General features: G+C 52.6%; 8 protein-coding genes across 8 annotated transcripts; 3 read left to right on the top strand and 5 right to left on the bottom strand.

The window, feature by feature from the left end:
- Positions 1–83: 83 nt before the first annotated feature.
- AYO21_11414 (hypothetical protein) lies at positions 84–2,544 on the bottom strand (the record flags this gene model as incomplete). Its single annotated transcript, XM_022661308.1, has 4 exons — positions 84–1,428; positions 1,517–1,843; positions 1,911–2,417; positions 2,468–2,544. 4 exons carry the CDS (start codon positions 2,542–2,544, stop codon positions 84–86), a joined length of 2,256 nt encoding a protein of 751 aa, XP_022506378.1.
- Positions 2,545–3,354: 810 nt separating this feature from the next.
- Positions 3,355–6,293, bottom strand: AYO21_11415 (hypothetical protein; the record flags this gene model as incomplete). The annotated part of the gene is made up of 2 exons (XM_022661309.1): positions 3,355–6,170; positions 6,227–6,293. The coding sequence occupies 2 exons, from the start codon at positions 6,291–6,293 to the stop codon at positions 3,355–3,357; spliced, it is 2,883 nt and encodes a 960-aa protein (XP_022506379.1).
- A 1,433-nt stretch (positions 6,294–7,726) lies between these two features.
- On the top strand, positions 7,727–12,007 carry AYO21_11416 (hypothetical protein; the record flags this gene model as incomplete). The annotated part of the gene is made up of 1 exon (XM_022661310.1): positions 7,727–12,007. One exon carries the CDS (start codon positions 7,727–7,729, stop codon positions 12,005–12,007), a length of 4,281 nt encoding a protein of 1,426 aa, XP_022506380.1.
- A 674-nt stretch (positions 12,008–12,681) lies between these two features.
- AYO21_11417 (hypothetical protein) lies at positions 12,682–15,432 on the top strand (the record flags this gene model as incomplete). Its single annotated transcript, XM_022661311.1, has 2 exons — positions 12,682–14,224; positions 14,345–15,432. 2 exons carry the CDS (start codon positions 12,682–12,684, stop codon positions 15,430–15,432), a joined length of 2,631 nt encoding a protein of 876 aa, XP_022506381.1.
- A 681-nt stretch (positions 15,433–16,113) lies between these two features.
- AYO21_11418 (hypothetical protein) lies at positions 16,114–17,970 on the bottom strand (the record flags this gene model as incomplete). The annotated part of the gene is made up of 3 exons (XM_022661312.1): positions 16,114–17,555; positions 17,613–17,670; positions 17,728–17,970. 3 exons carry the CDS (start codon positions 17,968–17,970, stop codon positions 16,114–16,116), a joined length of 1,743 nt encoding a protein of 580 aa, XP_022506382.1.
- Positions 17,971–18,689: 719 nt separating this feature from the next.
- On the bottom strand, positions 18,690–19,274 carry AYO21_11419 (hypothetical protein; the record flags this gene model as incomplete). The annotated part of the gene is made up of 1 exon (XM_022661313.1): positions 18,690–19,274. The coding sequence occupies one exon, from the start codon at positions 19,272–19,274 to the stop codon at positions 18,690–18,692; it is 585 nt and encodes a 194-aa protein (XP_022506383.1).
- Positions 19,275–19,907: 633 nt separating this feature from the next.
- On the top strand, positions 19,908–20,771 carry AYO21_11420 (hypothetical protein; the record flags this gene model as incomplete). The annotated part of the gene is made up of 1 exon (XM_022661314.1): positions 19,908–20,771. The coding sequence occupies one exon, from the start codon at positions 19,908–19,910 to the stop codon at positions 20,769–20,771; it is 864 nt and encodes a 287-aa protein (XP_022506384.1).
- Positions 20,772–20,991: 220 nt separating this feature from the next.
- Positions 20,992–25,689, bottom strand: AYO21_11421 (hypothetical protein; the record flags this gene model as incomplete). Its single annotated transcript, XM_022661315.1, has 4 exons — positions 20,992–21,891; positions 21,961–24,700; positions 24,817–24,871; positions 24,927–25,689. The coding sequence occupies 4 exons, from the start codon at positions 25,687–25,689 to the stop codon at positions 20,992–20,994; spliced, it is 4,458 nt and encodes a 1,485-aa protein (XP_022506385.1).
- Between the last annotated feature and the right edge of the window lie 537 nt (positions 25,690–26,226).

Below are 26,226 nucleotides of genomic sequence, written 5' to 3' on the forward strand. Positions count from 1 at the left end.
TCAAGATAATCGTTTTTATATCTCCAAGGCGTTTGTCCTTGTCATCGTCTCGGTCTGGCAGCCCATGTCTGCGGACTTCACATCTATAGCCCATTCGTCCCTCCGTAGACCACGTCCTTTGCCTTCATCTCGTCCAGAATCCCAGCATATGATCTCCCGTCCTGTACAGGTTCGACCTCGCCGCTGCTGAAAGCACAATGCCCGACCCCAGCACTATTGTCCATTCCAGGAATGGCGCCCCATTGCACAGCCTTCAGTGAAGCATCGGTGTCCCAACTCGGCTGATGGCACGCTGCCGCAATAGCCGCACTACAACTCCCCACCAAGGGTATCGATGCATCATATTTCATCACCGTTCCAAGTCCCAGTGTGACCACAACCAGGAGCCCTCCCAGTACAAGCACGATAATCATGGCCATGGGAGAGAATCCGCATGTGGCAATAAAAGTAGGGTCAAGAAGACTCCCGTCTGCCCTATACTCCGCAACCACGGCCAAAAAGATGCTCTGCGAGATCACCCAGTGCAAGGCGCCGGACATAACCATCAAGGGCACGGCGACCTTGTAGGGTAACTGTAAGAAGTGCGTGCTTCTTTGACTTGCCTTTGGCTTCGATACTCTCAGTGGCTTTCTCTCGCTGGCAAATTGACTCCATTCGCGCGCTAACCACATACTTGTCAACACTCCGTTCAAGTTGAGGTATAAGAAGCTGAAGATTGTCTGTGGTAAGTTTGCAATGAGGATCGACGAGAGAATTCTCGACGTTGCAGAGTCGGCGGCACCGATGGACCAACCGGTGATCACGCCCGCCTGAGTGACTTTACCAAAGCCAATCGAGCCAATGTTGAAGCCGTAGGATTTGATAGTTTTGGTTGCGATGGCGAGAAGGAAGGCCACCGCGATCAACGCCAGGGCGGTGAGGCCAGTGGTCAGTGACCACCGCGTGATGCTTGCAGATTCAAGCCCACGTTTTGTGCGCAGCCGGGCCACTCTGGGGCTCAATTGGCCCTCTCCCTTTTTGGCTCGAAGCGACCAGTGGCTCTTTGTCTTTATGGCCATGACCACATCGCTCTTGCTCAGCAAGCAGAGGCCTTTCGTCGACGTCTCATTTTCGTTCAGAAAACTTTCCACGGCGTCTCCCACCGTGATCAAAGGGTTATCTTTCAAGCGAAATGCGACGAAGAGCATGATCACAATCTTGACAGCATTGCATGACAGAACAATTGCTATGATGGGAATGTTGCCATTGTAGCTGCATTTCTCAGTGACTTGCTCAGAAAGACAATATTCGACGTCGTAATCGTAGGGGCGCCATTGAGAAGCGATGGCTTCAACTTTTGAGACCCACGTTTCGCATGGCTGTATGTTGCCATGCGACCCATGCGGCATGCCAACCTTGGTATCCATATTGGGATCACTAGTGCAAATCCTGGGTATCATCAAGTCAGCCTCACGTGGACGGGAAGCTTGCACTGGACTGGAAGATGGAGGTGAAGTTCGAAGAAGTAGCTTCTCACCAGTCGAAAGCCTGCACACTTCCCGACGTATAGAAGTCAACCTTCAATACGCTCTCGTTCGCCTGGCTCGTACTGTTATTTGATAGCAAAATCAAGTTTCTTCGACTGGTTAGAAACGTGGTGGCATAGGAATGGATGCACTCCTTCTTCTCCAGGCGTTCCCACGTCTCCGGATGAGTGAGAAGCGAAGACTGGATATCCTGTTGGCTGGGCGGAACACTCGCACCTTTCCAGGGCACAAACGCTTTGCCGTCGATAAAGTCTTGTGTCACAAAGAATAAATTGTAGTCGTTTGCTTCAAGTGATTTGTAGAATGCCGAGTTGTACCTATTCCAGGTGATCAGGACTGGTTGGTATCAACGGATTAGGGTCCCTTCCCCCAAGGCATACTTACATGAGATGCAAGGGGATGGACGACAGTCCCAGGGCCAACCAAAGAATCAACTTGTGGCTCGAGATACTCCTCATATTCCTCACACTCGGCACTCCTATGTCGAGATATACTCCCCTCGCATGGCTGCGGTTCACGTCCTCCCTTGTGGGGGCGCAGAGGCATTGCATGCAGTAATTGGAGCCGCCGAGTAGCAGAGTGCTGATCGTATTGATGGCCAGATGGATCCAGATGTCCAGGGATTCGACCTTGCCACAGTGACCGCTGTAGACTTCCACAAGGCTGGCACCTTGACCGCGCGCTGTAAGCCAGGACACCACCACAAGATTGATGAGAAAAGATACCACTCCAAGAAGCGCGGCTGTAATGGCACCGGTGCGCCACCCACTAAGCCCCTTTGGCAGGGTGAGGAAACGGTGTCTCAGAGACTTTCCTGACAAGTATGACGGGTCTGTTCGAATAGGATCACTGTAATCGGCGATGAGGGGCGATTGATCTCTGGTCGCGGAGCTGTATGTCGTTGTGAAACTGGCTTTGGAAGCAGGGTATGTTGGTCCAACTCGACCTCTGTGCTCTTGAGCTCGAGATAATCTGTACCTGCCCGTTTGTAGGCCCTCCGCGGCTCGAAAAAGTCCATTTTGAACACTTGCGACGCTCGATAACTTGTCTGGGGGTTCCTTGTTCAGATGCTCGACTGGTAGGGCCAGACTCAGTGTCCCGACTTCAACGCACGTGGTATTACCACTCTGCCAACAATATAGACCCGAGGATCGCACATGGCATAGTCGCTGGTAGCGTCTTCACGCGCTCTGAAAATGCACGGTTCTCCCCAGATGCTCGTACAAAGACAGTCTCCGGATGGGTTCCGTCTTGCTTTTGACCTTTTGTAGCGATGCCGGTCTTCCGGGATCTGATAGGGGTGCGGGCCCGAGGGCCATTGACAGCTAGGGCATATTGTCGTCATCTTACTGGTACGGGGTATATAGTAGGCATTGTTGGTAAGAGTATTCCCGCATTCTGAGTGACAGATTTCCCTCCACTAGGCCTTGTGGCCAATCACTTGGCGCCATAAGGTTTCAGCCTCGCCTCGTATGGATTCAGCCACAATCCGTCCAATTTCGCTTATTGGCCTGATCTACGAGGTACAGTTAACAGGAAAACGGGGTCTGGAGTATCTCCCTTTCAGAACTAGGTACGATACTCAATACTCGCTCGATAGCATCTGACAAACCTGCTTGTAGTTGACAGCCGGTCATGTTCTAGATCCTCCCGTTAGTTCTCAATGAACTATGGGCGGACATTATTTTTTCTCTCCCTCAATCCCCGACAGCGTATGAGACTATTCTGGATGCAAGAGTCGCGCTTTCATCTCACTTGTTCTATCCTGACCGGTAGCCACGCCCCCTGAACGACTGTCTCTTCCGACCAGTGAGGCCCCGACCCGGCGCTATTGAAGCGTCATGTATGCATTCAAAACCTTCTTCGAATCTGGGCTCAAGTCATTGACCACTCTGCCTATTCTGCCCCCGTGTCGCTGATCTGCTGCCTTGAGATAATGTCCCACCCATCGTCTCAGGTCCGTGACCTCGGGGAAAGGATCAACTGGTGGTGGTCGGATGGTGTTTAGCTGCGTAAAACCAACGCCAAAGCTGCTGTCGTCAACGTCGACATCTGCGATCGCATCGTCTGCCTTGGGTGGGAGTGGGGGATCTTCAAGCAACTTGAGCAGCGCGTTACACGTCAATGGCCAACCTTTGGGATAGCGCTCGACGAAAGCCTGGGAATCGGCAAGTGATTTTGTGAGAGAGATGGCGGCCATTTTCCGATCGAGAGGGCGAGCCAATTCCTGCGTCTTCGGCAGAATGATGCTCAGGTACAGCTGGCGGAAAACATCGTGCTGGACGCGATCCGTGGCAGCAACAAAGAAATCAGTCCCGAGACCTTTCTCCTGATGCGATGACACGAAATGATAGAACCTCACAAATCGTAACTGGAACGCTTGTGACTGCTTGCTTTGGAGTCGAGTAAGCATGATATTCAGAATATGCACCCAATATTGCTCAAGGGCGGATGGTGGAAAGGTTGAAATGGAAACTTCGAGCAGATCGAAGCCATAGCTTTCGTAGATTTTGGTCGACACCAGTTTCTGATATATACCTAGTACACTCTCCACTTGGTTGCTGCTCACCAGCTCGTTGGCTGCGCGGGGAATGATGGCGACCAGCAAGCGAACCAAAGCAGGTATGTTGCCTCGCTGATCCCAAAGAGTCGGACCGAGAATGGGTGCGATCAGTGGGGTGTACTGTGGCGGCAACGGTTCGCTAGGTTCGGCTTCCAAAAGGGCACCCATCAGCTGAAAAGTATAAGGTATGAACTCTTCGACATTGTTGGCAAGGATGGCGGCGAATGGATTGAAGAGATGAGATGCCAAAGCACCCGCCTGTGCCGCAGGGGTGAACCGGATCAGTGCTCCCAAGCTCTCAAAGTGGTAGTAGTAAAACTTGGGGTTGCTTGGGTTGGTGGATATGATTGTCGTAATAGTGGTCAGATGTCGCAGGACACTATCGGCTACTGCAGAAATGCCATCTCGGAGGACAACAAGGACCCTCATAATGCACCGCATGACGAACTCATTCTCTTGGACTTTCTGTGGTGCTTGATCTTTTTCGACCAAGCCGAATAGATGCTCCAGAAGATCACTTGCTAATGGTTTGATATGAGCCGGATCAATAACTGGACGCCCTGTCTCATCGGTCATGGCCAGGACTCTCTCAACTGCGACAGCCGCGTAGGTGTACACGCAATAGTTTGAGTTGCCAAGGTGGTTAACAAGCAAGGGCATGACTTGCTGCCACTGGTCTTTCGTAATGATACTCCGAAAGACGTAGAGATATTTGATGGCATCGACCTTGATCAGTGGTTGGGCATTGTCATCCTGCAGATCGCTCGCCAGATGTTTTGAGAAGAAGTCTCCGATATCCACTAGACTGTTGGTTTTGGTCACTCCGTGCGTCGTAGTTGTTGCTCCTTTCGCCGCGGTAGCATAGAATACGCTCACTGCCGTGTCCTTGACTCTCCAATTTTGTTGAGGATTTGCCGCGAAGTCTTGAAGGCATTTTTGAACATAGGTCATTGCAATTCCGGTCACGGACTGCTCAAACTGATCACTAAGCTGACGAAGAAAATCGCCCGCTGCCCTTCGGCGAGTCTCGCTATCTGATCCCTCAAGATCTCTTCGGATGAATTCGATAGGCTCGTCCTCGAACATCTCGACATCGGAGTCTCGCAATGCCACATTCGGCAGAATGACCTTCTCAATGATCTGGTGCTGAACATTCGGGTCCTTGAAAGTCTGCGCCTGTTCATTGATGCCTCCGATTGAGGTCAAAAATTGGAGAGCTTTGCTGACCAGAATATCGTTTTTAGGCTCGGCGCCGGTCGTGGTCAACAGATTCCATGAGCTTTCAACGAAGCTTCTAACATACTTTGAAAAGTCATCGTAGTACTTGCCGATGTATAACGTCAATGCTTCGAAGATGTTGGACTTGATATTCTCCAATGGACCAGCTTCCGCTTCGTCATCTGTGTGTAGGAGAGGATTGTCATATCTCAGGTATTTCAGCAGCAAGCCGGAAATACCCTCAAGATTGTCTTCGAACACGGGAGACAAGTCCTGGCATGACAGATCGTAGAACAGCTGTAGAACAAGGTCGAGTTCAGCAAAAGCTTGTTGCAGAGCAGCCTTATCATTGCTATGAGCCTCAATGTAGGCATCCAGGCTCTGCCACAAAGAGAGAAAGGGTTGGGCAAACTTGGAAAGGACATGATTGATCTCGGTAAAGAGCTCATCGGATCGAAACAAGGGCCTCCATCTCGCAAAGATCGAGTGGGCGACCTGGAGAACCCCAGCATTGACCACCGGATCGCCTGGTTTCAGACGAGAGATCAGGTCATCCACCAAGGTGTCCCACCGCTCCCAGAAATCACTGTCTGCTATCACACTGATGGCCTCACCCAGCTGTGTCTGAATGCCCCGAGGCACAGATATCATCAGCCCCACGATTTCTGTCTTGATAGCATTCACATCTTGTGGGGGAAGTTTGTAGTTTCCTTCCACATCGGTCCAACTGCGTCGGATAAAATTCTTGAAGAAGAGGGCACTTGCGAGTCTGGTGTTGTACTGGAACTCGTTCGAGGCGGTGATTTGGAGGAGGGAGATGGCAAACCCAGGTTTCTTCTCTTCGGCGCGAATCTTCAGCTCCGCTAGGCTTCGGTGTTAGACCGACTTCAACCATTAGAGCAAAGAGTATGAACATTACCTTCTTTGTTCTGCCTAGGATCAAGACTAGCATCCAGGAGTTGAGCCAAAGCTGCAAGTGAAGCCATGGCGGATGATGTTGCTCCAAATTAGGGGAATGTGGTTCGTTGCTGCAATGAAATCTTTGGGATCTCTTAGTGCATGTTGGCGGAGAGCATTCACTGTCCGACGAGAGAGGAGTGACAAAATGGGACTATAACCTGCCCAGTTGTCGCACGTATGTGGCAATCTGATCCAAGGCTATACCGGACAAGTATAGGATGAGGACACAGAGTAAAGTAAAAGTAGTCGCAGGGAGTGGGGGAAGAAGGCCAGCGACGGTGAGGATTTGTTTACAAAGTACGAGGTAGACCTTGGATTGCTTCTTGCGGGCTGGCAGAATACAGAATTGCCTGCTCACCGCCTTTGGCTGCGGGTCTTTTGGTGAGGGATGAATACTCGACCGTAAAAATGTCACATGTTGAGTACGGGGAATCTTGAGGACCACCAGCTGCACAAAGGTCGGTTAGGCTCGGGCAAAAAATCTGATAGGCATCGAGCACCCCCAAGCAACAGCACACCAGCGAGGGAATAAGGCTTGCTAGGCGCTACTAGGCACTACTAGGCCTTCTCCAGGTCATGATCGGCCTGGCTCCGGGGACCATCCAGAGTGATTTTTTCCTCGGGTTTAACGCCTTCCAACGCCTCCTCACGCCTCATGGCTCGCTCACTCACACCTCCATCCTTGATTCTCACAACGCCTCTTCCCCCCTTATTCAACGGCTCTATGCGCCACGCATAAAAAAAATATCCAAGATTCCAAAGCAAGCAAAAGTCCTTGCAGCGTCTCATCCTGCCAGCTACACAGTCATCGCCCAATCTCTCTTTTCATTCCAGAAAATTTTCACCCTACCACCCTCACCCTCACCCTACCTGCTTTTCACCGGATCACCCATGCTCCACCATCACTGTCATTAAAAAGCCGCGCCTCAAAAGTCCCCTCCGGCGGGCCTCCTCCCCAACCCAAATGCTGCTGATAACGTGGTCGCTGTTATCAGCAAACGTGGCCACCTGATCTCAAGTTTGTCGAGTCTCTTCGAATTATAACCCGGAATCCTTCCACCTCCGGGTTCATTTCGAAGATACCTCCAAAAAACCAAACGTGTCTAATGAGAGGCTCGTTTGCGCCAGTGTCTGTATCGCATCCTTGTCGCCACAGGTACTTTTCCAAGGTGTGTATGCATTTCTTTCTCTTGCGTCGCAGCTATTCTGCCCTTGTGCCATGTTATCCGTCTCAAGGCTGGGTTTCCGGCCTGTTATTTCTCCCTAGGCTATATCTCTTAGTGGTGCTTCTTTGGTGTCTGGCTTCAGATCAATTGGTGTACATGCGATTTAACCTTTCTGCTTTCGTTTTGGCTATGGGTTGCTCAACTAGCGGCTCCATTCCAAAATTTGACCATCATGACTCCTTGACACTTGCTGAGCTGGCTAACTATGGTCTGTAGGGGAGGATTCGTGTCGTATGTCGAAGGAAAATGACGCTCCCCAGGAAGGCTCTGCCCCTCCCAATGCAAGAGAGTCTAGGAGGTTGTCACTCTGGCACATGACGATATCTTCTCACACATCTCCTAGCCCCGACAGTGCTGTTCAAGGAGGACGAGGTTCCGAGAAAGCGCCACCTGATGCAACGCCCCTGAACTTGAGAGATGTCCTTAAGGATGGATCGTCAATTGGGGATGTGCCAGAAGAGGCACGTTCTTGGCTTGTTGGCTTTGGAGATCTCAAACCAGGCACAGAAGTCTCGCGCAGATTTCTGGACCTGCGGGAGGACCACCCTGGCGATCAAGGTGGTGCAACGTTACTATCCTTGTTGATCCAATGGGCACCTCTGTGGTCGCACAAGGCAGAGAAGGCTCGAAGGGAGAACAAGAACTCGAAATCCGGATCGTCTAAAGAGCAGAAAAACCTTGATTGGTTGCTTCAATACATCTGCGACTACCTGAAGTTGGGTCACTCGGATTTTGATCCTCTGGAGCTATCCCGCGCTGTGGATGCCATCACTGCTCTCTGCCTCAATAGCAGCCGCCAAAGCGACATCAATGGAGGCATCAGTATCCTTTACACCATAATGTCCCGTTTCGAGTATCCGAAAAGTGGCCTTCATCAGACTCTTGTGGTTTTGTGTGCTTCTGCTGCAAACCTGCCAGAGGCCCCTGACCACCTGTTTGACTGCGCCCGGATATTGGCTGCTGGTGATCTGCAACAAGACTTCATCAGCACACTCTACGCCTTTGTGAGGACTCCCACTCTGAGCAACAACGGCAAAAATCTCGCATATGCCCGCGGAGCTACGCGACTTTTGCGAAACCTTATCGACGAGCAAGACAGCGGAGGTATCTTCATCCTCTCCTTGGGAGGCTTTTTGGAGGAATTATACTTTGCTGCGGAACAAGGCATCTTCCGATTTTGCCATGATATCCTCAGTTCCTTGCATGGAATTCTCTCAAGCAATCGCCCAAAGTCCGAAATTACTGGCATTGACTTTACCAAGGCCGTGGACATTATCACGCTCTGCCTGAAAATGACGCCGTCAGGTCAACCGCAAGCAAATGTCCTTCGGGTCACTTCGCCACGCATCAACCCTCAAGAGGAGGACAGGGATCGTCAATACGAACGCCACTTTCGAGACCGAGAAGCCATGGCCAAAACGCTGTCCCATGATTTCATGAGGTTGTGGGATTTGCTATCGCCCTCGGATCGAGTGACTATCCATGAGCTCTTCCTAATGTTTCCACAATATGCTAGTCAAGCTCAGTTGACCATGACTCTGGATTACGCCAGGGACAAATATTTGTCATCTGAGGACTGTACCGTCAGAGCCCAATGCTCGGACCGGATCTACACTGATATCGTTCTGAATCACTCCCTCCCCCCAGTCTGTCGTTTGAAGGGTATCGAAGTCCTTGTCCAGGCTAACAACTCGGCTGTCAACGCATCTTCCGAACCTAGCACAGAGTCTCACGATGCATACACATGGATTCTGGACAGGTTGCTCAGGCAAATTGATGTTGAGCGCGACACCCAAGTCTTCGAGACGCTACTCAAATCACTGGACTACATGGCTTCAAACTATAAGGAGGCTGCAAAGGATCAGGCTGCAACCATCCGCACGATAGAGAAACTACGCACGTTGATTATGGAGGGTCCTGCAGGGGTTGCTTTCAACGATGATCTAGCAATTTTGGCGACAAAGGTTCTTGTGACCATTTTCTGTTACAGTATTCACACCGATGCTAGAGCAGCTGCCAAAGCCTTTGAGGTCCTGCTTGAAGCAGCCAGTTCGCGCTGCAAATCCCGACCAGCTCGTCTCGTCTCGAAACGCCTCATTTTTAGAGTGCGAGCTGATGATGCGGGTTTCATTTACATCAGCCCTGCAAGCGAAAGCCAACACATTGCCAGTGCGCTTGTGCGCACGAGGGAATCGGCCGAAGTATTTAACTCCGACTTTCCTGCTTCACAAAGACATTCGGCCAGCAGCAGCAGCCTATCGACCAAAGCTGACATTGGTGACCCGTTGTGGATGTACCCAGATACCGAAAATGTCTCTTATCCCTTTGCAGGACGAGTATCCGGCGGGCTTAATGTCGACAAAGACGCCTGTCCTCAGGCGCAAGCCGAACTCGATATGGATACATGGCTAATGAGCATCATTCGATGCCTGCAAGCTGACCAAGATTGGGAGACTTACGGCTACACCGTTGTCCACGTTGCGGCTCAATTGAGCAACATCGCCCTCTTCCTCAACTCGATCCAAACCGTCATCAAACTACGGCAAGTCTTGTGTGAACAGATTGTCAACAACACTTTCCGAGAGCCACCAGCCTCGACTGGGCTTAAGAGGTCGGACGTCGCCTTGTGTCTGTTCAACATCTTAGTTCAGCTGATCCCTTACGCTACAATGAAATCCGAGGCCATCCAGAAAGGTTTTGGAGACGACCTGGTTCGAGCCTTTCTTTCCGGCATTGGCGGAGCTTGGGAAGCCACATCACGAGGCTGTATTCATGCTCTGTCCCTCTGCAGCCTTGAAATCCCTTCGTCGGTCGCGACGTTGTATCCTACCATGATTGATAAGATGTCAAAGAACATGACACAGACTCATCTTACCACACACATCCTGGAATTTCTCATCCAGGTTGCGCTCTTGCCAGCAATGCACTCCAACCTCAACCCAGACGAGATCCAAATGATCTTTGGGATCTGCATCCAGTTCCTGGAGAAGACGAGGGAGCAACAGCATTCGTCAGTAACCTCACCTCCCGGCAGAATGAACCCAGCGTCAAGGCACAGTGGAATGAATTTTCGTCGGCCACCATATCGAGCGATCATGTTGAGTGACATTGGTTTACCTCAATATGCTGCCGCATTGGCTTATCATAACATGATCTTTTGGTTCTTGTCACTTCGGCTCGATATCAGGGCGAAGTACGTACCATGGATCATCCCGAGACTCGTGTGGAAGAATGCACGTGGGGAAGAGACTATCGACGAGCAGAGCCAGGTTCTGATCGACATGATGCAGAGGACAGCATTCTCCGACCTTGGAGAAACTTCACCAGACCACAACTTTGCAGCTCCGGAGGATGGACCAGTGTCATCCGCCTCGTGGATGGTTGGTCTCAGTATCGTGACGGCGCAGACGGCAGGTCATACTGGGAAGACGCAGATAATCAAGCGCCAGGCTTCAGGCACCACATATGCAAGGTATCAACCACTAACCGCTCCATTTCCTTCGCACCATCGACCGGGCCACACTGAAATCCGACACCAAGAAGCCACAACTGAAATTCTCCCATCGCACATCATCCTTCAGATGGTAGCCAGTGCGGCTACAACTACTGCAGCGGATCAACCACTGCTCCTACCTCAGGATGACTTTGTTCAACGGGCACTTGAGAGCTTCGATCGCATTCCAACCGTTACTAGCCACAAGATTGGCGTGCTTTACATCGGGCCTGGGCAGACTGCTGAGTCTGAATACCTTGCAAACACGAGTGGGAGTCCCGACTTTGACCGTCTGCTCGATGGTTTGGGGTACGTGGTATCACTTGAGCCGCCACTGAACTTCAATCCCCAAGGCCTAGAATTCCCGCGAGACGGCACGCATAGCATAGCATGGCGAGACCGAGTGGAAGAGATTATTTACCACATCCCGGTCATGATGCCAACAGACCTCGAAGACGATCCCCAATGTATTACCAAGAAGTCGCACGTCGGCAATTGTCACGTCAACATTGTGTTCAACCGATCAGGAGTCGAATGGGACTTCAACAACTTCAAGTCGCAACTGAATTATGTGAACATTGTCATCCGACCTGCCTGCCGTGGCCGAGAAACCCCAGATGCGGATTTCATGCCGGGCTTTTACTGGGTTTGCGTGGTTACGAGAGACGATTTACCAAACATATCACCTGCAGCCGATCCCAAGATCATCTCTGCTGCGCAGCTTGGGCCTTTTGTGCGAACCTTGGCGTTGAATGCCAACATGTTTTGCCAGACGTGGAATACCAAAGACGATGACCTGGAGTTTCCCAGCGCTTGGAGGGCTAGGTTTCAACAGATCAAAAGACTCAAAGAGCGCGTGATGAGTAAATCAGGTGATAAGCACTCAGCGTCAGCTGCCTCAGCCGCCGCGAGCAGCACCAGCATTGCGTCGGCCTCATCAAATGGAAGGAGGACCCCAGTACCACGGGAGAGGGACGGCGCTCTAGCTTCCCAGCTAGACTTTAGTTCTTGGACCATCTAATGAATTGTGCGAGTCATGACAGGAAAATGGCAAAGGGCGGAATCGCAAGCATGGTGTTTGATGGGAACAAAAGGATGGGACAGTCAATGTGTGTTGGGCACAAGGCCGGGAATGGTGAAGATGTACCCTGCGAGTGCTCCCTCACCTGTATGACTTTCATTTTATGGATTGTAATTTGTATAGCAAAAAGTTCTTTTGATTTCGCAAGACTTGGAGAGAACAAGCTGCATGTGGTTGAGCTCTCGCTTCGTACGAGTACTTTGTAGGGATAGGCGCAGCCACTCAGCGTCCCTCTAATTGTGTGCGTGGAAGTGCTGACTAGGCGTGCTAGGGAAGCTCTAGCAATGACGACATCTATCTGGGCTTCCCTCTTATCTAAGTGGCACCTAAGAAATAGGCTGCGGGGTTACCGACTGGCCCGGTTGGCGTGCTCAAGTCCCCCCTCCACCCCTCTCCCTCGCCCCCTCGCCGCCTCTATGCGCCAGCACCGACGTCAGCTGTTGCTCCAGGCATCCAGAATTCAAACCACACCAACTGCACCGCCACCTGTTGACCATTCCCAAATACCAACACACTTTATCTTGCCATCGGCCGTCGTGGCATCCCTCTCCAACCTTGCATTGGAATATGCAACCACACGCTGACCAGAATCAATTGTACCAGAGACAAGCATCATGACTCCGGGGTCATCCTCCCGACCAGAAGTGCCTTCGCCTTCAGCATCATTCTACGACCTCTCGGACGACGAAGAAGGTGGCTACAACACAATTGCCCATGCCTCGGCCACAAAGGGCGTGAAATTGCTCTTCTCCAAAAGCAAGGTCTATGTGCATCCGACACCTTCAGCCAAAGACAACATCCCGGGCTTCATCGCCCTGGTCCAGCAAAGGTCGCCTGCGCTGTCCGACGACAATCAACGACCCACCTCCTCCGACTCCTCGTCCAAGAAGAAAACAAATGCCTCGTCATATCTTTTGGCCTGGGTCCCAGAGGCCTCTTTGGCACAAGATGATCTAAGCACCTATGTCAAGGTGGACATGAAGGATGGCGAATCTCCTCCGAGACAAAGTTACTTGGTCCCTCCGCTGCCTCTCGCGACCACCTTCGACGAGTCTCCTGTCGGACCATATGCATTTTCCCTACCTCTCTCCAGCATATACTCCATTCACGTTCGTCCACCCAGTCTGGGCTGGTGGTATGGAAGCATAGTTATCAACACCCGCGCCGGCTCGAGCTTACCGGCTTTGTTTTTCCATGACTCGGAATGTGAAAGCACAATATTGCAGAAGAAAAAAAGAGCACGGGAGTCATTTGACCCGTTTGGAGAAACCGGTGACTTGTTCTGGGGCGGTGACGAGGTGCTCCGGTGGCTGAAGAGATACGTCCCCGTGGAAAGGAGCACGGCGGAGCCATCGATATACCTCATCGACCCATCTGAAGAAGATCGTGTTGGCTTTGGCCAAAGCCGCAAATCGCTCGAAAAAACAAGACGAAAGAGTGAAGCATCAACATCCAAGAAGCCTGAGCAGAAGAAACCATCAGGCCCAGGGATGGATCCTTTCACAAAGGCACTCAAAGAAACTCGATGGAAGATCCTGGAACAACTGTCCAAAGTCACTACGTTTACTCGACGAACCGCCGAGGATCTTGCTAACAACAAGAACCTCCCTCCTCAAGTGCGGCGGCTCATTCAGAACCCCGAGATTCAGACCCTACAGGATGAGTTTGACAGCGCAAAGTTATACCTGGCACGATGGGCTATGAGCATTGCAGAACAGAGCGAGCGAGAGAAGAGGCAGAGAATATGGACTGCCCGAGATGTGCTGGACTCCGAAGAAACCAGCGTGGGAGATTTCGAAATTTTGGACATGGAGGCTGCTCGAATGACCTTGGCTGACAGCAAGAGACGCCCGGTCGACATGAAAGAGTGGACCTCCTTTTTCGATTCGAAAGGCAAGTTGCAAGTCATGATGGACGAGGTCAAGGAACGCATCTTCCACGGCGGCCTCGATGCTGAGGATGGTGTACGCAAAGAGGCATGGCCTTTTCTACTGGGCCTGTACGAGTGGGACAGTACAGAGGAGGAGCGGCATACTCTCATGAACAGGAAACGAGACGAATACATTCAACTGAAAGGTGCTTGGTGGGATAGAATGATCGACGGCGACGCAACTCCCGAACAGGAGGAATGGTGGAAGGAGCAGAAAGTCCGAATTGGTAAGTCTGAATACTGCCCAAGTCCTTGTTTCTTCCTACTTACGATCCCAACTGACCTGGCCGCGCGACATGTAGAAAAGGATGTGCACCGTACCGATCGTCACATCCCCCTCTTCGCAGGTGAAGATATCCCTCACCCAGACCCAACCTCGCCCTTCTTCAATCCCAATGGACCTGGCACAAATGTCCACATGGAGCAACTAAAAGATATGCTTCTGACCTATCTGGAATACGACACGCCTCCCTCCACCACGACCTCCAGCTCTCAACAGCCCTCTTCCTCTTCGCAGCCACGGCGCTACCAGACCCAAAATCCACACCCCCAGAACCTGGGTTATGTCCAAGGCATGTCCGATCTCCTCTCACCTCTTTACGCCGTCTTTCAAGACGATGCCGTGGCATTCTGGGCCTTTGTGCAATTCATGCGCCGGATGTCACGCAACTTTGTCCGCTCACAGGTGGGAATGCGCGCCCAACTCAACACCCTCGACCAACTAGTCCAACTTCTCGATCCGAAATTATACCTCCATCTTCAATCGGCCGACTCCACAAACTTTTTCTTCTTCTTTAGAATGCTGCTTGTTTGGTTCAAGAGAGAGTTTGAGTGGTCCGACACGCTAAGGCTTTGGGAGTCGCTGTGGACCGACTATTATTCGTCTCAATTCCACCTTTTCATTGCGATGGCGATCCTTGAAAAGCACCGGGATGTAATCATGGACCATCTGAAGCACTTTGACGAAGTGCTGAAATACATCAATGAGTTGAGCGGGACGATTGAGCTTCAAGATATCCTATGGAGAGCCGAGGGGCTATTCAAGAGATTCGAGAAGACGGTCGAGACCATTGATCGGAAAGACACCTTTCCGCTCCCAAATGCCGGTCAACGCGAAGCGGACCTGCGACAGAGGAAACCAGGCCAAGCTACAGGTGCTGGGGAGCAGCAGAGGGATTCAGCCGCCACAGCGTCAGGTAGTGGTACCGGCACCGCACCGAGCCCATCTACGCGGCCGCCAACACAGGGCCGAAACCCACCTTCCAGTCCAGCCAGACGCGGACCTGCAAAAGGAAAAGAAGTTGAAGAAGCCAAAGAGAGAGTCATCACACCGGAGCTGCGCCTCCTGCTCAGCCGGAAGATCGTCACGTTAGAAGGCGAGGACGCCACCAGGGACACGGAAAGGGCAACGAGGCCGAGTGGGCTGAAAGATTGAAGCCCTGCGCGCTTCTGAGATGTACTCGTATAACGTTTTGTTCGGAGTTTAGGGATCAATTGCCTCGCTTTGCTTCGCTAGGGACTTTTCTGAATCCCTCGTATTCTCTCTGCGAGTTAAAAACGAGGGAAGTGAAAAATGGGTGTAACGCACGGTTGCTCACGATGGGTTGGATGGGCATTTTGCGGAAATATATATATTTCTATTTTCTTTTCATGAGTCAATGTACCTGCGAATGGAAGCGGCGAGCATTTTTGCTATGCTATGCCATGCTATCGATCAACAAATGACATCCTCTCAATCCCGCATGCTGCATCCCGCATCTCGCATATAGCATTCTGTGCAGACACGGTGCTGTCTCTCTCCTTGGTCTACCGTTGGGCTGTGCTGTGGTGTCACCAGCGCTAGCTTCGTGGATAAGCCCGGTCAGCTCGTACGAAGCAGAGTCCTCAATCTGGAAGTAAGGGGTATGATAGCCTGCAAGTCGACGCTCGACGTGGAGACGAAATGGGCTGCACTGGTGGGCACTCGGCACTAGGCAGAGTGATCCATGTTTTATAAAGAAACCGTGCCTTAACTCCCCCATTTATTGTCTTTGTAAGATGGCCAGGTCCGCACGAGGGCCCTGAAGATTCCCCTAGCCAACCGGTCCCGCGTCCCGGCGTTCCCCGTGTCGTTTGCCTACAGGTTGAAACGTTGCTTGATCAATTCAATCTTGTGCTCCAGGAGGGCTCTGTCAAAGTCGACGTCCGTGGGCAGATAGACGTTGCCGAGATAGTTGTCGTACTTGTCAAAGGGGCATGGGTCCTCGGTCGCGCTCGATCCTGTGGCTGAGCTGGGCCCAATGTACGGGCAGAGGTGGTCTGCGAGCAGGGTCGTGACCTTGATCATTCCGGATCGGTTGAGCACAGACGATGATGGTGGTGATGATAACTGCTCGGACGAGTTCGAACTGGCCAGGTCACTGTCGAAGTCCGTCGCCACGTCGAGCCACCCGCTCGTGTCGATCCAGAATGTCGATTTGTCCCCTTGGCTTTGTAGCGTTGAAACGACCTGCGCGACGGCATAAGAGATGACCCGGTCAAGCTTGAGTTTCTTGGTGATCGGGTACCGCAGTGCAGAGAATGGCGTGAGGAGGAAGATGGAGAGTGTAGATGGTGCCGAGTTGTAGATGTAGCTGCCGTCGTTGTCGTCGTCCTCCAAGTCGCTGGTTGACCCTGTTGCCGCAGGATTGAATGGATACGCGTTGGCGCGGATCGCTTGGATCAAATTGATGTAGACCTCGATGAACTCGTTGGTGAACTTGGCCAGAGCATGCTTGCTGACGGGTTTCTCGGTGGCAACTGAAGAGAAGAATGCGCCGAAATCCACAGAGCCGAGCTGGAGGAGGAGCACTGAAGGACGATACAGCTTGAAACTCCAAGGACGCGAAAATGCCTTTGTTCCCAGAGGGCCAGCACGGAAGAATTGATCTCTGAGGGTCAATCCCGACTCTCCTGTTGGCAGCAAGCCGATTCTCCCCGTGTCTAAGACGACTGCATCGAACCCTTTGTACCAGTTGTCTACTCCTTTGTCCACATCACTCCCACTTATCGGCGGCAGGTGATTCATGAGTGAGAGAGAACCATCTGACGTGACTATCTCGACCACCTTTCTCGATCGTCGGCGCATATATTCTCCATTCAATGAGGTTTTGTCGAGGTGGTCTTCACGAAGGGGGAGAAGTCTCGGTAGCGAAGAGATCTCCGTCAAGGTTGACGACACTGTGCTGGCCTCTGCGGGCGCGGCTTTGTCGAGCCAAATTCCTTCAAACTCGAGTGCTCCATTGGTGCCATGTGGACCTCCCATGTGTGTGAGCTTGACTCTGTACGTCTTTTGCTGATCAAGATGCTTTGTAACCGAGACCACCATCCCCGCCGCTTCGACCCAATAGGTATTGTGGCCTTCGACCGACACCACGAGGTTTACGGGGTCTGAGGCTCTGGCACCGATGGATCGAAATTCGGAGTGGTGGATGTCCCTTGCTTCCAAACGCTCCGGCTGTTGTTTGGAGGCGGAGTTGAGATTGTTGAGAGAGAGGGAAAGGCCGGTAGTGTTTGCAATCACCATCTCGACATACGAGCCTGCTCGCATAGTTAGTGAGGAGTTTGAACGTTCTGTCCGTTGGCTCCCCGACTAACCTGGAAATGCCGCATCCCGACGGAGTTGGTTTGCAGTGGGCATCCACCGTCCAACATACTATCAAGCGCGTTCAGTCTTCAGGGGTCAGGAGAAGGAGTGACAGTGTGGCCCTACGTGCATGTGAGGAGAACTGGCGGGGATGAAGACATGTTCCTTCTCCATCAGTTTCCGCAGCAGCTGCTTGAGAGAGACCCAGGTATCAATGCTGGAAACTGTGAATGAGGGCGAGACAGGTATGGCGAATACATGGACGAGACAGAGGATCAACAGAGGAGAGAATACGAACAGGCACAATAGACCAACCTTGATGAGGTGCGAGCCAAACATCTTGCTCTTTGCAATGGAATGTGTCCCCATGGTGTCCGGTTGATGTGTCAATTGGAGGGAGAGATTGCCTGTAGGGAGAGAAGGTGAAGTTCTCTGCAGCATTCATTCACCGAGTGCCTTGACCCGTGATCGTGGGTCCAGTACCAAGTGGCTGGTCTGGCAGATCCGCAGAATTAATCACATATGTTTCAAAACCGCAGTTTCCTGTCATAATTCTTATGTCTATCCCGGGTTCTGACCTCTGATGGCTAACACCGATTGTTAGCCAAACGAGCTAGTCAGGGCGTGAGGGTGTGGCCACCAGGCATGAGACAGCTTCTCTTGGGAGTTACGAGAATCCTAGAAGGTAACTGCCCTGACCCTGTAAGCTACCCATCGAGGTAGCCCAGTTAACACTGCTTAACTGGGGGTTCCGCGTCCAAAAACGGCTTCCCTGAGCGTGGGTTGTTCGAGGCCGGAGAGAACCTGACGAAACGACGGTAAAAAACCCTCCTATACAACTGGAAGGTTTCCCTCGACCTGAACCTCAACTCCCACCGGGGAGTTGGGCTTCGGGTTAGAGTTTTTGCATTTTGGGGAGGCGATGTCCTTTTTGTTTTTTGTAAACAAAAAGTGATCTGTGTGCTTTCGAACACAAGGCTGAGGGTGTATGTGCGAGTGCGCGAGGCTGAGAAACCCGCCAAGACAGGCTGAGTGCCACGGGACGGAAAGAGGAATAGATTGAGTAGTGACTGAACTTGTTGTATCGCTCATCCTCTTGGCCTTTCACTGGTCTCTGGTTGATGCAATGGCGCTCGACCCTCAGGTTCGTCACCCAGACCCTCCTCATCTGATCCATCGTCTCTGTCTTCGGTGCATTCTTCCTCCTGATCACCCAGCTTCTCCTCTGCCAGCCGTCGGTACTTCCTGCGCTTCTTCTTGTCGGCGCTCCTCTTCTTGCGCTGCTTGTGCTCCACCACTTTGGCTGCCCTGCTGTCCTCACCCTTTTGCAACAACTCGACCTTCTCTGCGAGAATTCTCTTGGCAATGTTGTGGTTTTGACTTCTGCTGCGGGTGGCTTGACATTTTACCACAATGCCAGTTGGAATGTGTGTCAATTGAGCGGCCGAATTGGTCTTGTTGATCTTCTGGCCCCCAGGTCCAGTGCCTTTGACATAGGTGTGTTTGATGTCGGCGTCAGGTAAGGTCGGGCGCGGTGGAAGGTGGTTGCTCGACTTGTGAGCTCGGCTGCTGAAGGTGCTGAAGGAGGTGGAAAGTGTCTTGATGAATGGCGTGGTCTCGTGTCCCGATGCTGTACGGGGATACAGCCGCCTCAGCTGGCGGCACACAAGCATCGCTTACATGATCGACCGCAAAGAATCAGGGCTGTCTTGCTGTATGCGAAGTATCAGCAAAGACTATGGTGACGAGGGCAGCTTGAGAAGCTACGAGGTACTCTGCAGCATTATTGAGCCTCAACCTTGACCGTAGCATACTTGGATAGGCAGCTTAGCCGGTTGGAAGGGAGTTGAGGGGATGTTTCCGAACCATGAGGAGTACGAGGTACCTCGTACAAGGTCAACCAGTCGTCACGTAATAGTCAGCATCGATGGGACCAGCCAAAAGCCTCCAGCGCGCATCTTCGTATCACTCCATTCTCCGCCGTCTTGAACCCATCCACCAACCTATCATCTCATGTCTGCTTCCCGTGTTCAGCCTCATGTACCGTGTGTGTCTTGTGCGTTATCGAGATGCAATGCATGGAACTCCGAAGCTGAGCTGGGCAATTGCCAGCCCACCAGCCCGCCTTAAGGAGAACTCTCTCGCTTGACGATCGTCCGTGATATCATAAAACTACTTTGTCCGTGCTGTGGTCGATACCCGATACCAGTGAGTGAGTGCTAAAGTTTTCTGTCCTACTCTCGTTTCTATCCCTTTTTTTCCCCTCACAGTCCCTCTGGTTCCCTCATGTGCGGGTCTCTAGCTCCATGACCTCCCCATCAGGCCGCCTGCAGGGCCGTGTGGCCATCGTTACCGGCTCCAGCTCTGGACTTGGACAGGCCATCTGCCTCGCCCTCGCCGCCGAGGGCGCTTCGGTCTTCTGCATTGACCTGTACCCGACGCCGCGGAACGCCATCAACCCCTCGACCCAACGCGCCGATGACTTCCACAATCGCGTCACGGGTCAGCCAGGGACGCATGAGCGCATCCGCCACATGGGCGGCGAGGCCACGTACCACAAGGCCGACGTGACGCGGGGGCGGGACGTGGAACTGGCTATCCGGGCGTGCGTGCAGCGGTACAAGAGGGTGGACATCATGGTGAACAACGCGGGCGTGAGCGTCGAGAGCACCCACGTCCGCGCCCTGCGTTGCCACGAGACCAGCGAGGAGGACTACGACAGGACCATGGCCATCAACGCCAAGGGCTTGTTCCTCGGCTGCAAGTACGCCCTCAAGCAGATGCTGGACGGCCAGCCCCAGATCTACCCGGCCAGGGGGTGGATCGTCAACACCGCCTCCGTCCAGGGCCTGGTCCCCTACTACGGCACGCCCTCGTACTGCGCCTCCAAGGGCGCCGCCGTCATGCTCACCAAGCAGATCGCCCTCGACTATGCCGCCGACCTGATCCACTGCAACGCCCTCTGCCCGGGCTTTTTGGACACCACCATGACCCAGAACCTCCAGGCCCAGCCGCACGAACTGCGCGACATTGAGGGGAAACACCCCTTTGGCCAGAAACTGGGCAAGGTCGAGGATGTGGCCAGGGCGGCTGTGTTTCTAGCGAGCGATGATGCCGGTTGGATCACGGGAGTGCCCTTGCCTGTTGATGGTGGTTATTTACTGAGATGAGATAGAGGGAGAGGGAGATAGAAAGAGTTTGGGAGGGGAAAATATGGTGGAAACATCCACCCTCCTTTAATGTCGGGAAACAGAACGCGGGTCATTCTCTGGATACATACAATTTGCATGTAGGTAGTTTTGGCCCCGAGTACCCAGTTAGTCAAGAAGAATTTGTTCAGGCTTGACGAGCAAGAACAGCCTGGAAGCCAACCATGGTGTCGTAACCAAACTACGCTTCCTGAGCCGCCTCAATCTTCAACCACATGTCCAACCACGCCCTGCCCTCCTCGCCCACCTCACCGGGCTTCTGATAAGACCTCTCCAGGGTCGCCAACACCCTCTCCCTCAAAATCTTGACCGCCATCAACTCCCTCCAGCGACGGACGGAGAGCCTGATCTTCCCACTGTCCAATACCAAGACGCCGGCGAAGAATTTGAACTCGGCTTCCGCGCCTATGAGAATGGCAAGCGCCGACTCGGGGATCGCGGACGTTTCAAAGACGTTGAGCGAGCCGCTGCGCGGGTTCTGCATGGCTTCGTAGAAGGAGAGCCAGCGAGGTGGTTTGGACGAGGGGGATGACGACGACGGGTGATTGACGGATCGCGAGGTCAGCGAGACCATCTGGTTCGTGTAGACGTTCCGCCAGCCTTTGCCCTCGCGCATGAGGACTCGGGGGTACAGCGCCATGGCGACGATGGCGTTGAGGGCACGGTCGGGTATCACTGGCAGGTTGTAGCGTGGAGGGATGATGACAGAGTGCGACGCAAGACCGCCGCCGCCTCCGCCACGTCCAGAAGAAGAAGAATACGTCCGGGCGCGGTTCAGAGCTGCTCGTTCCTCCGGCTCTAGCTTCACCAGCCCCGCGTCAACGAGGTACACGAGCAACTGGATCTTTTGCGCCTCGACTTGCACCATCGTCTGGTCGCTGATGTGGTTCTTGCGGCAGAACTCCTGCGCCGATCGCGCCGCTTTCGCCTTCTTCCAGCCTTCGTACGCGTTCAGGGAGGAGAGCAGGTCCGAGTCTCCTCTACTGAAAGTACGTCTTGCATCGGTCTGCGACCCGGATGTTGGGGGCGACAGAAACGGTGACTTGGAGGTCAGAAGAGATATGATGGCTAATATGGGATCCTTTTATGCACGCAAGTCAGAGAATGTATCAAGCAGAAGTCATGCAAAATCTCCCAATATGAAACTCACCAGACACTGGAAAATGACTCCCAAGATCGCCAGCTTCGCCAACAACACCTCCAAAGGCAATCTCGCAATCTGCTGGCCTAGCGGCGTGAGCGCCTCGTTCTTCGCCAATGCGCCGGCGTCCTTCAGCTTGTCAATCGCCCTGAGCACGTTCTTCCTCAAAGGCGGCTCGATTGCTGCGTTGAGAGTCTCTTCGATCGACCCGAGGTTCCACACCTTGATTCGCAGAATCGGGTCCTGCAGACTCAGCCGCAGCATTTCGGGGACTTGCTGCTCCAGCATCAGGTTGTCGTAACGATGCTTGGTGACGAGGTGGAAGCAAGGGCCCTCCTGGACACGCGCGGCGCGACCTCTCCGCTGGCGCGCAGAAGACCGAGAAATGAATCCCTCTGTCAGCCGCGAGAGCTGGCGGCGTTCGTCGAAGCGCATGATTTTCTCCTTGCACGTGTCGATCACGGCCGTCACGTCTGGAATGGTTATCCCAGTCTCGGCAATGTTGGTCGCGATCACGATCTTTCTTTGTCCCGTTGGCGGGCGCTCAAACGCTCGTTCGAGCTCTTCGGTCGAGAAGGTCGAGTGTAAAAGATGCACGATCCAGCCTCTGCCGAAGGTGTCCATTGAGAGGAGGAGGTTGTGCAAACGCCGCATCTCGCCTATGCCTGGCATGAAGACGAGTATTGCGGTACTGTATTTCGCGTAACGTGGTTTGCTGGCGATGCAAGCGGCGAGTTTTGCGATGAGGCCGTAGTCGATATGATATTCGTCCATATTGGAGATGGTCTGTTGGGTCTTGTTACTGTATTTCTCTGGCTCAGCAATAACGGGTCGCCCCTTGTCGCTCACGTAGGCCTCATTCAAGTCTTGCTCCTCCCCCTGGATCGTCAGGTCCTTTTCTTTCACGCCAGTCATGTCATTCGTGGCTTCGACCGCGTCCTCCAGAAACCCGACTTCAACTGGAAACGTCCTTCCAGGCAAATCCAAGACCGGAGCACCGCCAAAGTAGTCCGAGAACTTTTTCGCGTCCACCGTGGCCGACATGAGGACGATCTTCAACGTACTGCGGCGCTTCTGCAACTTCTGCAACGCGATGAACAGCAAGTCCAAATCCATCGTACGTTCATGAACTTCGTCGAGGATGAGGCAGTCCAGCTCATTAAGGTCTGGAGAGTCTTCCAACATTCTCAGAAGGACGCCAGTAGTGGCATAGGTGATGCGAGTGGTACTGCTAGTCTTACTCTCTAACCGAATTGCGTAGCCGACGAGTGATCGGTTCGTGCCAATGTCATTCCGGCTCTCTCCCAGTTCCTGAGAGACACGTCTGGCAAGAGAGATAGCCGAGATCCTCCTTGGCTGCGTGACGAGAATCCGATAGTCTTGGGCGCTGCAGAACGCTTGCTCCAAAAGCAGTACCGGAATACCAGACGATTTGCCCGCTCCCGTCTCTGCGCAAATAACGCTCACAGGATTTTCGGCAATGCAAGAGAGAATTCGGTCTTTGTAGTGGTGAACAGGAAGCTGTTGACGAACTTGGAGCATTTCCCGAAAGGACGCACGAGAAATTCTGCTATTCCATTCCTTGGAGACCTGTTCGGGGCTCCAACTCGTAGTAAAAGGCGCTCGTGCTCGGCGGTGAGCACCAGCAACGCTGTGAGATTCGGATGGATCTTGACTCGGTGGCGCGGCTTGTTGTCGCCTCAGCTCGTTCTGTGTTTCAGAGATTAAGGCTCTCAACCTCCGCAATGCTCCCTTTCGTTCTTCATTGACAATCGCTTCTTTGGCATCGTCCAAGTCTTTCACCACATCTCTCCAGACGGTCGGCAGACGGCCCACTGACTTATGCTCGCTTGCACCTAGTGTTGACACCAGGAACAGGCCGATGGTACAGATATAAGCCTCTGATTGAGTAGTATCCGCGGCAGCGACCCGAGTCATCTCCAATGCCCAAAGACGCTCATCAACTTGAGCAGAGACTTCGGACGGCAATGCTGTGATCGTGTGAGCCTCGGCCAGGGTATCCGCAGTCCAATATATTTCCAGTTTGTGACGTGCAGAGTACGAGGTTCGCTGCAAAGTTTTGATTTGTATTCGACATCTCGAATCACGTCCCCTGCAGACTTCATCCAGTAGTCTTCTTGGTGAAAGACCCGACCATTTGCCGAACTCTAGGAGTCTTATGGGGTCTTTGGATGCTGGCTGGTTTTGTTCAGAGACAATTGTGTCTTCAGATTCTCCGAACATGCCACCCAGAAGGGCATCTTCATCTTCGGCGGCAGCTAGAACATCGTCCTCTGAAACGGACTCTTTGTTCGTTGTATCATCGTCAATGTTGTCCTGAGCGGTGGCTTGCTTTTTCTCCCGCCGTTTTCTAGCCGCAGTTCGCATGAGCTCTTGACGTGTTATGAGGAGTTCAGCTAAGACCGTGTCCCACGCAGTTTGTGCCTCCTGTTTATCAAAAAGCGGATCACGATGCAGCTGTTCTAATTTGCGGTGTAATTTAGCGATTCGCTTTTCTTTCGTTGTCCCGGACTTTTTGGTATCGCTGGCATCATCATTCTGGGCCTTCCAAAGCAAACGTTGAATTCGGATAGCTTTCTCCGTTAGCTTCGCGGGATCGTTGTCTTCCTCGGATTCCGAGCTGACCAGGCTCGATGATGAGTCTTCCGCTTCGGAAACCTGTGCGGGTGTAGATGCTGGGCTTTGTCTACTTTGATTTGCGGTCGGCGGTTCTGTGTCCTTGTCAGTCCTGTTGGCACATGCAGGTCAAATTCGCGAAAAGCATTGATCGGCGCTTCACTGAGAGCAAGGACATCCGACCTGAGATGAGGATACGGTGGCAAGGTCTCGCGACATCACATATACTTGCGCCGGGCAGGGAATGTGGGGGTGACGTTCTTGGGCTGCCTTTGTTGACATTCTAAGACAGGAAGGGCAGTTGGACAAGTTCGAGTACCAGGCCCTTTCTTACTCACCAGATGTCACCTGGAGAGGGGTGCTATTACCGCTCACTCCAGTCATTGTGCCTGTGGTTTGTTCATAGTTTATGAGTTCGCCCTCTGGCATTTTGCAGGCATACCATTGCAACGCCTCGGGCAGACCAGGCAGGGAATCGGTGGCCAATTTCAGCTGTCTCAGCAGGGCAAGTTCAGTGATATGGGCAAGTGCTTCAGAGACTCTTGGGAATTTCAATGACACCAGGACCCTCTCCAGAGTCCACAGGTCGAGCAAAAGCTTCTCCTCATCGACAGCAGTCTCAACACTCCTGGATGTTGACGGCCCACAACTCGTATCACGAGCGTCCATATCAATGAGATTCTCAATGGTCTCTTCCGGCAGCCAGGTATATGTTGATAATTTCTGCGACTGCGGACGTAATTGACGCCGTTCGGTTTCTAGCCTGGCTACCTGACGTCGAGCATCGGCAACGCATCGTGTAGCATACTTGGCGAGCAGTGCTTCCAGCTCAGAGTCTTCCAGATGAGCTTCAAACTCGTCGGCAGTCATATCTTGAATCTTTAGACCATGTTCAACTTGTTCGCCATCTTTCGAAGTCACGACCTTGCCCTTGCCAGGTGCTGTGATTTTAGCCCCAGTATCTGTACCCGTGCCAGCCGCACTGGCATCGCCCAGAGCCTCATCGGGCTGGTCAACAGTCTTGGACTTTGAAGGTACAGAAGTCGTGGCAAACCCTCGAGCAGGGTTCGCCGTGGGCTTCTTTTTCTTCTTTGGAGCCATTGTTTAAGAGAGCGCAACAGAGGATCAGAAAATTGCCAAATGGCTGAGGTTGAGCAGAAGAAGACCTTGTATGCCTGAAACCTTTTGCTTCGCTGTTGGCTTTTTATTGATCGAGACTGAATTTGATGTCTGCGTGACTGACGAAGAATGAGGAATATCGCGCCAAGGCAATATCCCTGATACAATATCCTAGAGGCTAGGCCATTTTGGGAATCAAGTCATTTCTGGGGAATAATGATTTTCCATGCCGAGCCGCAGCCTCGCCTGATCAACTCTGCCCGTAGTTGACGTGACAGTGTTTCCCTAAGGTGCTCCCTTTGTGGATTAACGTTGACCTAGCTATCAGCTGTAAGGTCAAGCATGACTCCGAACATACATGTCCTCTATCATCAAAAATGTGTCAAATCTGTATGGGATACCATAAATATTCGAGTGTGTTATCGCCAACCGTGGGGGGAAGTGACTGTTTGAAAAGACCGGGACGACAAGATCATTATTGAGATGGAGTCTTTATTTTTTATACAATAATCTAGGTCA

This window comes from Fonsecaea monophora, assembly GCF_001642475.1.
Source record: "Fonsecaea monophora strain CBS 269.37 chromosome Unknown Scaff158, whole genome shotgun sequence".
Classification (NCBI taxonomy): Eukaryota; Fungi; Ascomycota; class Eurotiomycetes; order Chaetothyriales; family Herpotrichiellaceae; genus Fonsecaea; species Fonsecaea monophora.